We start from the raw sequence: 16,816 nt of genomic DNA on the forward strand, positions 1-16,816 counted from the left end.
AACTCTGGCAAAATTTTGAAAGGGCTCAGGAGGTCCAATCCAGTTTGATCTCTATATTGAAAGTTTACTATTTGGAAACCACTTTGCTGCAATGTTAGTATAAATATACCATCAGATTATTAGGTTAACATAGCTAAAAATCCACTGGTGTACCGAACACAAAACAGGAATCAAAACATCTGCAGAGCACAGGTCACATCTGGAGAGGCTCCTCCAGCACCTCTACTGCACTGCTTCACAGGATGCAAGAGAAAAGTTGTTGTCTTGTAGGCAATCCCTCTTTCACCTTTGGCCTGCAACCTCTTTATTTTATTTTACTAACATGGCCACTGCTTCGCTTTACAAAAAAGACTTCCACAACCACTTTCTTATTCCCCTTCCCTTGTGCCCTGGGATGTGGTTTCATTGGCACCGGGTACCCTGCTCACTCAAGTGGCCAGTCTTTATGGGTGAACAAAGACAATGGTTGTAAGAAAGCTATTCAATAATAGTGTCAATTGGACTCAGTGGTAACACTTTTACTTCTGAGTTAGAAGTTTGTAGATTTGAGTCCCACTCCAGAACTTGAGCACATAATAAAAGCCCATAAAAACTGGCCACAAAAGTAAAAGCCCATGGGATCCAGGGGAAAGTGGCAAGTTGGACCCAAAATTGTCTCAGAGGCAGGAAGCAAAGGGTAATGGTTGTTGGGTGTTTTTGTGACTGGAAGGATGTTTCCAGTGGGGTTCCGCGGGGCTCAGTACTGGGTCCCTTGCTTTTTGTGTATACATCAATGATCTAGATTTGAATATAGGGGGTATGATTAAGAAGTTTGCAGATGATACAAAAATAGACTGTGATAATAAAGAAGAAAGCTGCGGACTGCAGGGAGATATCAATCAACTGGCCAGGTGGGCAAAACAATGTCAAATGTAATTTAATCGAGAGGTAATGCATTTGAGGAGGGCTAACAAGGAAAGGGAATACACATTAAATGGCAGGGCATTGAGAAGTGTAGAGGAACAAAGGGACCTGGGAGTGAACGTCCACAGATCCCTGAAGGTAGTAGGCCAGGAGGATCAGGTGGTTAAGAAGGCATACAGAATGCTTACCTTTATTAGACGTGGCATAGAATACAAGAGCAGGTGGGTTATGCTTGAACTGTATAAAACACTGGTTAGGCCACAGCTGGAGTACTGTGTGCAGTTCTGGTCACCGCATTACAGGAAGGACGTGATTACACTGGAGAGGTATGGAGGAAATTTATGAGAATGTTGCCAGGAATCTTAGCTATGAGGACAGATTGGATAGGCTGGGTTTGTTTTCCTTGGAACAGAGGAGGCTGAGGGGAGACCTCATTGAGGTGTATAAAATTTATGAGGGGCCTAGATATAGTGGATAGAAAGGGCCTATTTCCCTTAGCAGAGGGGTCAACAACCAGGGGGCATACATTTAAAGTAATTGGTAGAAGGTTTAGAGGGGATTTGAGGGGAAATTTCTTCATGCAGAGGGTTGTGGGGGTCTGGAACGCACTGCCTGAAAGGATGGTAGAGGCAGAAACCCTCACCACATTTCATTATCATAGGCAGTCCCTCAGAATCGAGGAAGACTTACTTCCACTCCCAAAGTGAGTTCTTTGGTGGCTGAACAGTCCAATACGAGAGCCACAGACCCTGTTACAGGTGGGACAGACATTCGTCGAGGGAAGAGGTGGGTGGGCCTGGTTTGCCGCGCGCTCCTTCCGCTGTCTGCGCTTGACCTCTTCACGCTCTTTGCGCTCAACGCCCTCCAGGATGCACTTTCTCCACCTCGGGCGGTCTTCAGCCAGGGTCTCCCAGGTGTCAGTGGTGATGTCGCACTTTACCAGGGAGGCTTTGAGGGTATCCTTGTAATGCTTCCGCTACCCACCTTTGGCTCATTTACCGTGAAGGAGCTCCGCATAGAGCATTTGCTTAGGGAGTCTCATATCTGGCATGCGAACTATGTGGCTGCCCTGCGAAGCTGATCGAGTGTGGTCAGTGCTTCAATACTGGGGATGTTAGCCTGGACGAGGACACTGATGTTGGTGCGCTTGTCTTCCCAGGGGATTTGCAGGATCTTGCAGAGACATCATTGGTGATATATCTCCAATGACTTAAGGTGCCTTCTATACATCGCCCATGCCTCAGATCCATACAGGAGGGCAGGTATTACTACAGCCCTGTAGACCATGAGCTTGGTGGTAGATTTGAGGGCCTGGTCTTCAAACCCTCTTTTCCTCAGATGGCCGAAAGCTGCACTGGCGCATTGAAGGCGATGTTGAATCTCCGCATCAATGTCTGCCTTTGTTGATAAGAGGCTCCCGAGATATGGAAAATGGTCCATGTTGTTGAGGGTCGCGCCGTGAATCTTCATGATTGGAGAGCAGTGCTGTGCGGCGGGGACAGGCTAGTGGAGGACCTTTGTCTTACGGATGTTAAGCGTAAGGCCCATGCTTTCATATGCCTCAGTGAATACATTGACCATATCCTGGATTTAAATCACCACATTTAAAAAGTACTTGGTGTGCACTTGAAGTGCCGTAACGTGCAGGGTTACGGACCTAGAGCTGGAAAGTAGGATTAGGCTGGATAGTCTCTTGTTGGCCAGCGCGGACATGAAGGGCCGAAATGGCCTCCTTCCGTGTTGTAAACTTCTATGATTCTATGATTACTATAGGCTGAGGGAATGAAGCATCGGCAAAGACGCATGGCTGAGACATTAATTTGTCTGCCTAGATAGATGTAGAGTGTTCCACAGCATGACTTGAAAAAGATCAAGACGTTCTCCTGGTATTCTGAACCAGAAGTCATCCTTCATCCAATACCACCAAAACAGATTAACTGGTCATGTATCTCAATTCCAATTTGTGCAATCTTGCTATGTGCAAACTGGCTGCTGCGTTTGCCTATACAATATCAGTAACTGCAGTTCAATAGTAATCATAAGATGCCTTGGGACATCTTAAGGTGCCATATTAACACAAGATCTCCCTTTCAACAGGGAGGATCACAGCCACATCCAATCCTGTTAATGCCCAAGCCTACATTTTCAGATTGGTGTTAACCCTTTTATTTTAAACAGGTTAACATGCCATTATAATAATGCCAATTAGGAAACCTCGCCTCCAGTGTGCACACACATGCTCGTCCATAAAGGAGCGCTAAACAGTGATCAGGCATGGGAATCATGACCATGTTTCACCTCCCCAACCAAAGGGTGTGGGTGCTAACAACAGTTCCCCATCATCACCCTCGCTAAGATTTGTTAGCTCAGCACAGAATGGGAATCCAAAATGGGACCTTCATGGTCTATACTGCTGAGCTACTCACTGAACTAAGTCTCACAGCCCTCAGAAGAACTTACACTTTATACATGTCTCTTCTGTTCAACCCCTAAATATATAATCTCACGAGCTCTTCCTCCTCTCTGCATCCTCATTGTATTAAAATCAATGCTCATCACACCATCTCTTAATCTATCTCATTCTTCACCAGGACCTCTAAGCTGTGAAACACATCACTGCACTCAGTCTTGCCTTCATTCTATAATGTACAAACTTTTAAAACCCAGGGTTGGTGTCAAGCACTGATTTCTGCCTTCATTTTCTTTCCTAAGCTTTTTAATCTTGCTTTTGTCTTGCACTATGTCCTCGGCATCTCAATTTAAAAACAATAAAGGCTATGTGTGCCCATTGAATCTGCAAATATTAAGAATGGCAGCACAGGCGATGCATTGGTGCCCTGTTTAATGCTACATTTGGCAATGATTCAGCTGATCAAGTGTATTCTATCTCTCACAGGGTAGATTGTAGGAATTTGCATCTCCAGCTCAGAGTTTTGTGTAACATGGACACATATCAGGAACTCAGGCGCAGAGGTCAGCATGCAGCCATTAAAATTATACTGTGTGAGGCATGCTGACATCAGCAGCTGAGGCCCCAGGCTCTGTGCCAGGAACACTCATATGCAAAATATACCCCCATATCCCGACTACTTCACTAATTTTCGAATCCCTCAGATTTGGGAATTAATATTGTGTTAGGTGCCAAGTTTCTAGTCAAATTGGAAATTTTATTCAGCAAATATTCATCAATAATTTGAAAGCCTCAGGGTGAAATATTGCTCAAACACTGGAAACTTGTATGCAGACTTATTTCTTTTTGCAATGATCAGTTGTGGACCATCAATTAAAATGTCTTCTTGTCTCACTCATAACTAATTTACATGAAGATTATTTGACTAATTTAGTAGGCAGGCCGGCCCGGTAATCATAGGCTTGGTAACTTGGGCCTACTGCCTGTGGCCTAAGCTGACAATGCAAAGTCCTGCTTTTATAAAATTCCTGTGGGCAGCTAACGAAGAATCAAAGAGCTATAAGTGGAGAATGCTGCTGAATCACTAGTACCACAATGTTGAACAACAGGAAATATTTGCCTGTGTGAAGATTGATTTTTTTTTTCTTGAGAGACCCAGATGAGGGGCCAAGGCCTATCCTGCAGTTTGAGAAGAGAGGAGATGAGGTATATTAAGAGTAGTAGTGAATGGGTGACTTAAAACTTTTCCTCAAATCTATATGCTACAAATATTACATCTGTGTGCACTTCCTGTCAACTTTTGTCATTATAGATTCCTTATATGCCACCTCTGGCAGGAGGGTGTAATTACAGCATGATCAATTTGTATAGGGAGTTTTCATTATAAATGCGGCAATAAGAATTTACAACGAAAATATAAAAATAGGGGAAGAATAAATAAATTTAAAATGAGGACTGAATTACATCTGTGTGCCTTGGTCAAATTATCCCCCACCCTCTAACCCCACTTTACCCGAGGGCGATACATGGTGATTAGTTTGAGCCCCGTTTAATGGCACATTTGGCAATGATTCAGCTGATCGAGTGTATTCCTATCCCCCACAGAGTAGAGTTTAAGAATATGTGTACAACACCACAGAAGATCGAATAGTGTATTAAATACGTGCTAGGATGGCTCAATATGTATCCCCCTGAAACAATTAGCACTCAAACGCTAGAAATATGCGTGTTTAGACTGTACAGATTAGGGTAGCACAAAGCAGCCAGGAGATGAAGCCAAGGCGTGCCACATACCTGTGCAAAGCCTCAGAAACACCAGGAAAATGATGGCTGATATTAGTCATTGCGGGCCAAGTGTACTAGAGGATAAAGTCATTGTAGGGCATTACCTTCATTCGTTAAAACAAGTCACGTCAGCAAAGAAAAATGGTCGATTCACAATTTCATCCAAATGGTGTCCACTACACTCATTGAGGGGTTGAAGCTTGTCACTGCATCGAAGTGAGCAGGTCAATTAATTCTGGGAAAGGCCATGAGCTAGTGTAAATTCATGTACATTACATTGCATTAAATTTACACTCTCATAATTTCTTTGTCCCTTTTTTCTCTCTTCTCTTGAAGGTGTTGGCTCTTGTTGGGGTATGGTTCCAAGGTGCCAAGGGTTCACCTTCATGTGGCAGACTGGACAGAGAGTGGCAACAGGCAAATTTGACCATGCGGTTGCTACAGTTGTACAGGGCCTTGGTGAGGCCACAACTGGAGTATTGTGTACAGTTTTGGTCTCCTAACTTGAGGAAGGACATTCTTGCTATTGAGGGAGTGCAGCGAAGATTCACCAGACTGATTGCCGGGATGGTGGGACTGACCTATCAAGAAAGACTGGATCAACTGGGCTTGTATTCACTGGAGTTCAGAAGAATGAGAGGGGACCTCATAGAAACGTTTAAAATTTTGACGGGTTTAGACAGGTTAGATGCAGGAAGAATGATCCCAATGTTGGAGAAGTCCAGAACCAGGGGTCACAGTCTAAGGATAAGGGGTAAGCCATTTAGGACCGAGATGAGGAGGAACTTCTTCACCCAGAGAGTGTTGAACCTGTGTAATTCTCTACCACAGAAAGTTGTTGAGGCCAATTCACTAAATATATTCAAAAGGGAGTTAGATGAAGTCCTTACTACTCGGGGGATCAAGGGGTATGGCGAGAAAGCAGGAATGGGGTACTGAAGTTGCATGTTCAGCTATGAACTCATTGAATGGCGGTGCAGGCTAGAAGGGCTGAATGGCCTACTCCTGCACCTATTTTCTATGTTTTCTATGTTTCTAAAGCTGAACTCTATCCTGCTCTCGCTTGACACTCACATGCATGTGTCCTTTGCAACAGCTGGTTTCACTGGTTAGCAACCAGGAGCACTAACCCCAGCCGATTTCCCTCTCCCCTGTAGCCTCGGGGAGTGGAGGCCAATTGAAGCACCCTGCCTGAGAGCTGCTAACTCAGGACAGACCGGGAATAAATCCTGAGACCTTCCTTGTTTGTATGGCTCAGTGTTACACCCCATGCTACACTCATGTTATTTGGAAGAAACGCCATAAAAAAAAAAATTAAAAGCAAATAAGCCACTCAAGAACTTACAAAATAAGCAGTAAGAATGTTTAAACCCTTGGACTACTGAACAAAAAATGACATTATTTATGAGTGCCGTAAAGATCATAAATGTGTAAACTCCATAGTTCTTAAGTAATGTAAGGCTAATGTAAATGTAAATCAGAGTAGAAAAGCTATTCTTTTTTGTTGTTTTTCTCTTGCTTGTCTCCCTGTTGGACTTCCACCTCTACATCCATTCTACCTTACAGTAGACATTTTTTTTTAAGTGCAAATATGCTGCAAATGTGAAATTATTCTGGAAATATACAGCAGGTCTGTCAGCATCTGTAAAGAGTAAAGCCAGCTTACCACTTTAAATAGAGATCTTTTGTCAGAGCAGCTCACAGAATTATACAGCACAGAAGGAGGCCATTCGGCCCATCATGTCTGTGCCAACTCTTTGAAAGAGCAATTAGTCCCATTCTCCTGCACTTTTCCCATAGCCTAACAATATTTTCCTCTTCAAGTATATAGCTAATTTCCTTTTGAAGGTTACTATTAAATCTGTTTCCACCACCCTTTCAGGCAGCGCATTCCAGATCAGAACAACTTCTTGCATGAAAAATATTCTCTTCATCTCCCCACTGATTCTTTTATCGATGATCTTTAATCTGTGTCCTCTGGTTATTGATTCTTCTGCCAGTGGAAATAGTTTCTCCTTATTTAGTCTATCAAAACCCTTCATAATTTTGAATATGGAGACCTCTATTAGACCTCCTCTTAACCTTCTCTGCTGTAAGGAGAACAATCCCAACTTCTCTAGTCTCTCCATATTACTGAAGTCCCTCATCCTGGTATAATTTTAGTAAATCACCTCTGCACCCTCTCCAAGGCCTCCAGTTCAATGGTGGTCTCCATATGAAATACCTTTGCTCTTTACAGATGGACCCACTGCCTATTTCTAAACATTTTGTTGTAAAAGCTGCTCTATCTTCTCTGGATGGACATACTTATGGAACCTCATAGCTGCTGTTATTCATTCCCTCAGAGGCAGGGGCGAGCAGTGAGTGAGGGAGGACCTATCTTTTAATTTTTACCATTCTCTCCCAGATGGCTTGAGGTTGATAAAGGCTGAGTGTGTGTGTGTGTATGTGTGTGTGTGTGTGTGTCTGTGTGTGTGTGTGTGTGTGTGTGTGTCTGTGTGTGTGTGTGTGAGAGTGTTTGTGTGTGCGTGTGTGTGTGTGTGTGTGTGTGTGTGTGTGTGTCTGTGTGCCCCTCTTTTGTTTCAAGTCCCTTTTCTCATGCATCTATTTTTGAGACATATTGCCTCTCTTTTTAATTCCCTTCTTCTTTGTCCTCCAGGCTTGACATCTCTGCAACAAAACAAGACAGTGCCCACTTGTAGATGAATGATATTTGTGCCCAGATGTGAGGCGCTCCTCCAGTTTTCTCCAACCATGCTGGGTAGTGTTTCAGTATCTGCTTGCCATCGCCCACAGGACAGACTGAGCACTGAGCGGAGCAGGACTTGAACTTGCGTCCGTTCTTGTGTTGAGACCAGGTGGGGGAGATGGAAAAAAATTGAAATTGTTGGTGGAGATGGAGTCTTTGAAACTATTGAAATAATTGCTTCAATATCAAGGGTACTGGGCAGGTCTATCTGTTCAAACATGGCCTGCTCACCAGTCAATGTCAGTCCTTGAAGCCCAATTCATATTAAGGCTGCAAATCCCTGTTCGTCATGAATTTGAACAATATTTTAATTACAACTGTAAATGATATATAATGTTTCATTGGCCAGTATTAATGATCTGGTATGAAGTTGGACATGGGCCAGGGTAAGGTTAAAGTGATTCACATCTGGTACATGTAAATGGCCATCAAGATCGCAGAGCAATCTCTCAGGGGCACTATACCTTACTGGACTGGTCCCCAGTTTAACTCCATATCCCAGGGGCAGCAGCAACTTTGTAAAGTGTCAGTGCTGTGTTCAGAGGTGCGAGAAACCACATAAAGAGGTGGGTATCACCGCCAGCTGAGGAACCAGGAGACCCTCGCTGGTTAATGGTGTGGAGCAGGGGAAGAGGCTGAGCTCTCAGCTCACAAGTATGGACCAGCCGTGCTGTTTTCCTGTATGGAACCTTCCCCGATCAGGAGGGAAGACCCAGCAGCCAGAAATGGTTCAAGCGATGCCTTGTGCCCCGTTCTTTTCCTGTCACACTGGTGCTGTGGGAACCACAGTGCACGAGGGGGGGGGAAACTGGACTGCAACCAGAGACCCAGTACAGAACCGACTCTTGACGCAATACAATAGCATACAGAGGACGCCACTGCAAACTGTAGCCTCGGTTTGTACCCAATCCCAGAGAAAATGTAATAAGCCCGGGGCTAAAACAGTTAAATTATGGATGTTGCTCCAAATTTAATGAAAGGTCGGCATCATCAATTTCAGCCAGAGTTAACCGCTGCCACTCGCAAAAACCCAATCAACAGCCTGCCTGCCCACCCTTCACATCACGGCGAGTCTTTGCACAGACAAGGACGAGCAGCACATTTGAAATTGCACTTGAGAAAAACACTAATTATCCCGTTGGTTACCAGCAGACAGAGAGCCGCGCTTCTCCTACTGTTGGACAGGATGCTTGCTTGTCTGCAGCAAGTCTGAACATCTCCCTCCAGGAGATAGCACAAGCAACATCCAACATGTGCCTGGATTGCAAGCATGTTCAGTCACGTCTTGCTGCAAGACATAATCTTTAAAATATATAAAGACAGTTAAAAAAAAAACACATGTTTTCAGCAGACTAGCGACTTGTGCTAAAACCAATTTTCACAATTAAAAACACTCTGGCTTCTCTCATTGGAGAAAGCGCCGATGTTACAGCTGGAGGAGTTTGCGAATCTTGCATTCTGGTTCATTTTCTGGTTAGACTGCAGTTTGAAATTATACATTCTGTTACAAAGGCAGGTATTTACTGTCTGGCATGCAGTGGGATGCACAAGGCATATATCGAAAGCAGTACAGTCACTTGCAACAGAACACCAAGTTTAGAAGTTGCATTAACTTAATCTTCAATAAAACTTTAACATCGGTCGCACATCACATTTAGATAACGTAATCTCTGCGTGGAGAAGAGATAGTGAAGAGAGGAAGAAAAAAAACAAAGAAAATATCACAAGAGACTGAGGCCGAAAACATATTTTTTGCTGATGAATTAATAAGGACCACATTTTTTTCATGTAAAGGATTTACTTAACAATATATCTCGATCAAAAATATGAAAGAGCAAACTCACGGTCCAGGTAGCTGACTTTGCAGTACTTGATTGCTGAAAAGTGACTTCGAATAAATGTGGTCCCGGATAGTCTGTGTTGGAAGGGATTGCTGGAGCAGGCGACATAGTGTCAAACGTGGAGCTTGGCTGTGAGTAGGGAGACGGCGTCGGGACATTCGAGGCGTGCTCCGAGTTGTAAGGGCTGGCGGAGGATGCACGGTTGGTGATACTCTGATCCATGCTGCTGTTTAGCAAATTAAACTGGGACTAGAGAGGGAAAGGGGTGGGGATAAGAAGAGAAACAACCAGGTAAGGACTTGCAACATCCACTTATTTCAGACTATTAAGAAAACACACACATCAGACAGCTGTCACTACAGTTCAGCTCCTGGAATCCTTTTTTTTCCCTGTTGCCCCATGTAAAGACTTGTCAAATAATTAATCGTAAATATATCATTCAGACAAATATGAAGGGGAAAAAAGTCAGTTTGAAGCGTGTTGTTTCCTCTTGTTCCTTTCTCTGACCGCTGATCACTGAAGGGTTTTTTTTGGAGTATTGTTTTCGGCCATCGGTTTACTTCTAACTGTTTGGTGATTGTGGCAGAAATCTGGTTGAATTGCTCAAGCCGGGTTTTTTGTGTGTTTCATTCACATAACTCCAAGCAAGGAAGGGACCCCTGTACAAATGGATGAACAAAAATCATTCAAAAAAATCTTGCTTTCAGGGCTAAATATCAATCTGGGTTAATGAAGGAGTTAAAATTTACGAGGCTGAATAGTCCAGAGGAGTAGTTAATTGAAGAATTATCCAAGAAAATCATCAAATAAACTTATTGGGAGATTGTTTAAATCCCCCAACCCCATTCTTGGCTTAACTGGTATTCACTTCCATGGTTGTCAGTGTCTCTCTGCTACCTCACTTGAGTGGCCATCCCTCATGTGCCTACATATACAGCGCATGTGGACAGGCTATTCTACCACATGGTGCATCATAGCTGAGATCAATCTGTCCTTACCTGACGTGTACACGCACACACCAATTGGGGGCAGTAATCAAGAGCAGGGACCCCCTTCCTTATTCAGCGGTATCAACTGCTATGCTGACCGAGATCAGCTAATTCAGCACAGATCCAGCAATGAACCTGGGGTCTTCCTGTTCTATATGTATCCACAGTACATGGCACATTTACTGTCATTGGCAGATCACTATCACTGTTTTTAAGGGTGCCCTAGATCAGACGGTAACACAGTACACTACAGGAGTCATTTTATCGTCTTATTGTTGGAACACTGGGGTCGCTTTTGATTTTTGGGCAACCGGCGCGCTGATTGGTCGCCTAATCCGATGGCGAAGAAGCCCCCGCCATCTTTTAGGCCCCAGCCTTATTTAAATTTGGCAGGTGAGCTGCGGGGCGCCAAACAGGTGTCCTGATGCAGCTCAACAGATTGGAGCCTCAAGATCAGATAGTGGTGTCTTTAAGGATCCCTGATGCAGCGACTCAGCACTGGACACCTATTTCGAGGCCTGCTTGTATTTTGCATCAGGCGGCCTCCTGCGAGAAGGCAGCGGCATGTTTTGTAAAAAAAATTAATCTCGCTACCGCCCCGTTCATGCTAAAAAATAGGATGATTGAGAGACAAAAATTGAGGTATCAATCTTAGCCAGTCTGTCATGAACAGACAAGGATCATGGGACTCGGTACCCAGCCAACAGGAGGAAGAAAAACTAGCGACTTGTTACGTTGCAGTGTTGATGGGGACCAGGGACCGTATGCCTGCTCCATACCCCGTCAGGTGGAGATGGTGAACCAGAAGACCCGAGAAAGGCTAAAAAGTACTAAAGTTGCGAACAAAGAGATAGGTGTGGTGGCTTTGTGGTGAAGTGTGCCACACACCCTTCACCAGGGCAAAGCAATAGAAAGAAAGACAGATCAGCATTTATATAGCGCCTTTCACGACCACTGGACGTCTCAAAGCACTTTACAGCCAATGAAATACTTTTGAAATGTAGTCACTGTTGTAATATTCGAAATGCGGCAGCCAATTTGCGCACAAGAAAACTCCCACAAACAGCAATGTGATAATGACCAGATAATCTGTTTTTGTTATGTTAATTAAGGGATAAATATTGACCAGGACACCGGGGATAACATTCCTGCTGTTTTTCTAAAGAGTACCATGGGATCTTTTATGTCCATTTGAGAGAGCAAACGATTTAACGTCTCATCCGAAAGACGGCACTTCCAACAGTCATCATCATCATCATAGGCAGTCCCTCGAAATCGAGGAAGACTTGCTTCCACTCTAAAAGTGAGTTCTTAGGTGACTGAACAGTCCAATATGGGAATTACAGTCTCTGTCACAGGTGGGACAGACAGTGGTTGAAGGAAAGGGTGCTCCCTCAACATTGCACAGGAGTGTCAGCCTAGACTTATGTGCTTAAGTCCCTGGAGTGGAACTTGAACCCACAACCTTCTGACTCAGAGGCACTCAGTGCACTCAGTAACCCAACGATGTCATTGCATCTTCAATCCCAACCTGCACTGTGGATTTATTTGTTTTAATTTTTTTTGAAGCCACATTACGAGTACAAAGACTGCATTGTAAAAGCTCTGTTACACCATTGACTGCAGCCCCGGCAGTTTTCCCTGACAAATGCGGGTTTGCCAGCTGATCCACGAGGTGGAACATGGTCCATTTCAGGGAATTGGCTATATACTTGAAAAGAAAACATCGTGGGCTATGGGAAACGAGCAGAAGAGTGGGACTAATTGGATAGCTCTTTCACAAAACCGGCACAGGCAGAGTGGGCCAAATGGCCTCCTTCTCTGCTGTACGATTCTATTGCGGAATTCAGCAAAGTGTCTCTTGGGTTCTGCATTACATGGTATTTACGTAATCTGTACAAGTAGCAGATTTTGCAATCGAATGCTTTTAGCTACCTTTGTGTGTCGAGCCGTGCAGAAAAAGTTTTAGTGTGAAACTGATGAGGTTGTTTTCCAAGTTAGAGCTGCCAGGGGGGAGCCTCACCTGTAGGCTGCACATATTGGGAAATGGCGGGCAGCGGACCTCGGAAAGCTGACGCTTATAAGTTTACATGTGTCTTAACTACAAGTTCAGTTCCCGCACTCACTTATAATCAGAAGCACACCTTTAAATTGTCTACATTCTGCTCTTTCACTGGCCACCTGAGCGTGTTTAAATTACATCGAATTTACAGCAGAGAAACAGGCCATCCGGCCCAACCATAAGCTGGTGTTTCATCATCATCATAGGCAGTCCCTCGGAATTGAGGAAGACTTGCTTCCCCTCCCAAAGTGAGTTCTCTGGTGGCTGAACAGTCCAATACGAGAGCCACAGACCCGGTCACAGGTGGGACAGACATTCGTCGAGGGAAGAGATGGGTGGGCCTGGTTTGCTGCGCGCTCCTTCCGCTGTCTGCGCTTGATCTCTTCACGCTCTTTGCGTTGAGACTCGAAGAGCTCAACGCCCTCCCGGATGCATTTTCTCCACCTCGGGCAGTTTTCGGCCAGGGTCTCCCAGGTGTCAGTGGTGATGTCGCACTTTACCAGGGAGGCTTTGAGGGTGTCCTTGTAATGCTTCCGCTGCCCACCTTTGGCTCGTTTACCATGAAGGAGCTCCGCATAGAGCATTTGCTTTGGGAGTCTCGTATCTGGCATGCAAACTATGTGGCCTGCCCAGCGAAGCTGATCGAGTGTGGTCAGTGCTTCAACACTGGGGATGTTAGCCTGTTCGAGGTCACTGATGTTGGTGCGCCTGTCCTCCCAGGGGATTTGCAGGATCTTGCGGAGACATCGTTGGTGATATATTTCCAGCGACTTGAGGTGCCTTCTATACATCGTCCATGCCTCAGATCCATACAGGAGGGCAGGTATTACTACAGCCCTGTAGACCATGAGCTTGGTGGTAGATTTGAGGGCCTGGTCTTCAAACACTCTTTTCCTCAGACGGCCGAAGGCTGCACTGGCGCATTGAAGGCGATGCTGAATCTCCGCATCAATGTCTGCCTTTGTTGATACGAATCTCCCGAGATATGGGAAATGGTCCACGTTGTCGAGGGTCGCGCCGTGAATCTTCATGATTGGAGGGCAGTGCTGTGCGGCGGGGACAGGCTAGTGGAGGACCTTTGCCTTACGGATGTTAAGCGTAAGGCCCAGGCTTTCATATGCCTCAGTGAATACATTGACTATATCCTGGAGTTCAGCCTCAGCTGCTGTTTAAGCTCCTCATGAGCCTCCTCCCACTTTATTTACTTCATCTCACCCTATCAATGCATCCTTATATACCTTTCTTCCACCACTCGAGTCTCCTCCCAACCTTTCGTATCTAACTTTATCAGCATATCCTTCTTTTCTATGACAACAGTGACTACATTCCAAAAAGTACTTCATTGGCTGTAAAGTGCTTTGAGATGTCCGGTGGTTGTGAAAGGCACCATATAAATGCAAGTCTTTTTTTCTTTTTATTCCTTTCTCTGTCAAGTGCTTATCCAGCTTCCCTTTAAATGCATCCATACTATTCGCCTCAACCACTCCCTGTGGCAGCGAGTTACACACTCACCATTTTGAGTAAAGTAGTTTCTCTTGAATTCCTTATTGGATTTATTAGTGACTGTCTTATAGTTATGGCCCCTAGTTTTGGTTTCCCCCCCCCACAAGTAGAAACATCTTCTCTACGTCTTCCCCTTCGTAATTTTAAAGACCTCTATCAGGTCACCTCTTAGTCTTCTCTTTTCTGGAGACAAGAGCCCCAGCCTGTTCAGTCTTGTCTGATAGTACCCCTCTCAGTTCTGGCATCATCCTTGCAAATCTTTTTTGCACTTTCTCTAGTGCTTTTATACTCTTTTTGTAATATGGAGACTGGAACTGTGCACAGCACTTGAGCTACTTGAATGGTACAGTAACCAGCTGGTGTTACAGTCAAGTTGAATTCAAGTATTTCTTTCTTTCATATAATCACGTTAACTGTTTCAAAAATGTGCAATGATCTCCCCTTCCCCTCCCTCCTTCACCAGAAAAAAAAAACACTTTTACAATGGGAAAGAGTGTGTGCTAATAACTTCTTTTTAACGTAATGCATTGATCGGACTTGTCCAACCGAATCCAAAAGTCAGTCAACAGAGACACCACTTGTGTTGTCTCTGACGCCAGATAAGAGTGGGGTTTGTGGGGGTGGGGGTTTGTGTGGTGGGTGCCTGGCTTCTTGTTCGGGTGGAAATTATTATTTTTTGATTGTTATTTTCCCTTCGCCCTTCTTCTTGGCCGGGCTGGCTTTGAGCTGATGGTATTTACGGGCTAGTCCAGGTTAAAACAACAGGAGAAGAAGCTGGGACTAATTAACTGCATAACTTCCGCCCAGACAACAACAGACGTGCAGGTATGTACATGCAGAGGAACCAGCCGTGGAGGTGATGATTGTGAACACACTGGGGCATTACGCACCACGAAATTCGGGAGTTAGCAATGATTGACGGTCACTTCTTTTTGAGCATGGGATGAAATGATTCCATATATGGGTAGTTGTGCTCCAACCCCTGCCCCTCAGAACTTTCTATGAACAGAAATAATATGAACGCCGGTCGTCTTTAACATGCTGTCCTCTCTCACTCATTGGAACAGATGCTGAAGAATAGAATTCACCAAATATTTGCTGTAGCATTGAATGAAATGTTCTCTTCAATTCAAGAGCCAGGGGAAAGGGGGAGGAGCAGCAAGGGACGGATTTTTAACCCAAAGATTGTTCACCTGTCCTGGGTGCCCTGTCGCTGGCGTCCTCATGACTTCTGATAACCAGCCAAGTAGTGAATGTGAATGAAGTTAATAATTGAAACTTTTACTTGGTTATATAACTGGAGGGAGCACTGCTGGGCCCTAAACAAGTTATAATCAATGGCTGCCCAGGGAGGGAAGCAACCAGACAGGAAGGCTCCAGGGAGACAGATCTCCCACCCTGAGAAACGGGGTAAGACTTGTCAAGTGTTGATGGTATGAGGTGTAACCAAATTGATAGAGGAGTTAGGCCTCAGGAAGCTTTGGTTTCTGGATGACCCCAGGCATATCTGGGACTTTGATGGCAGCTGTGGCTCAGTGTGTAGCGCTCTCGCCTCTGAGTCAGAAGGTTGTGAGTTCAACTCCCACTCCAGGGACTTGAGCACATAAATCTAGGCTGACATTCCAGTGCAGTGCTGAGGGAGGGCTGCTACATCGGCGATACCATCTTTCAGATGAGACGTTAAACCGAGGCCCCGTCTGCCCTCTCAGGTAGAGGTAAAAGATCCCTTGGCACTATTTTGAATAAGAACAGGAGAATTCACCCTAGTGTCCAGTATTTTTCCCTCAATCGAGACCTAAAAACAATCTCATCATTAGCACATTGTTTGTCGGACCTTGCTGTGCACAAATTGGTTGCCGTGTTTCCTACATTATAAGTGACTACACTTCAAAAAATACTTAATTGGCTAGAAAGCATTTTGGGATGTCTTGAGGTCATGAAAGGCACTATATGAATGTAAGTCTTTCTTTCTTTGAGATGCATTCCTCCTTTTTCTCCGTTTGTGTAAACTTTACGCAGCAACCTCTGCCCTCGATGGTCAAGTGCGTCCCAATGTCCAGAGTACTTATCACCAATATTCCCTGTAAGCTGCGCTTTGTTCTGCTACAGCCTGTTTCTTTTACTACGTGGTCCCTTTAAATTTCTACGCATGCGCAGTATTTACAATGGAAAAGCTGGTGAGCTGCCTGCGCGGGTCCTTTCCCATCACTACGCAGTCGCGCAGCTTAGGAGGGAACATTGCTCATCACTTGCTGACCAATGAATTGGCCCTCTATGTCGTGCTTCCTTGCAGTTGTGATTGCAGAGTGTGTGACATATTCTTTCTGTTAATCTTAGCACAGCGCTGTCATTAACTGGTCGGGTAAGGTAACGGGGGGGACGGAGGTGATATTCGAAAACTTGCACATGTGTCTCAAAAGCAGTCAGAGATTTTGGGATAGAAGTAGGTATGCGTTGCACCAATGTTTTGGGCATAAAACGGGTGCATTGCCAACAAATTTAGCGATGGGATGGCGAATCTGTGCGTGCGTTTGAGCCTCTGCTAAATTTGTTCAGCCTATTTTTTTAGGTGTC

General features: G+C 44.8%; 1 protein-coding gene across 3 annotated transcripts in view; it reads right to left on the reverse strand.

The window, feature by feature from the left end:
* Positions 1 to 9,925, reverse strand: part of tp73 (tumor protein p73) — a 66,770-nt gene extending 56,845 nt beyond the window's left edge. For all 3 annotated transcript variants that reach the window (XM_070860465.1, XM_070860464.1, XM_070860463.1), the window contains exon 1: positions 9,692 to 9,925. In XM_070860465.1, the coding sequence (XP_070716566.1) occupies positions 9,692 to 9,910 (219 nt within the window). In that variant the 5' untranslated portion in view covers positions 9,911 to 9,925. The remainder of the gene's footprint in view (positions 1 to 9,691) is intronic.
* Positions 9,926 to 16,816: the final 6,891 nt, after the last annotated feature.

Source organism: Pristiophorus japonicus, chromosome 18 (assembly GCF_044704955.1).
Source record: "Pristiophorus japonicus isolate sPriJap1 chromosome 18, sPriJap1.hap1, whole genome shotgun sequence".
Classification (NCBI taxonomy): domain Eukaryota; kingdom Metazoa; phylum Chordata; class Chondrichthyes; family Pristiophoridae; genus Pristiophorus; species Pristiophorus japonicus.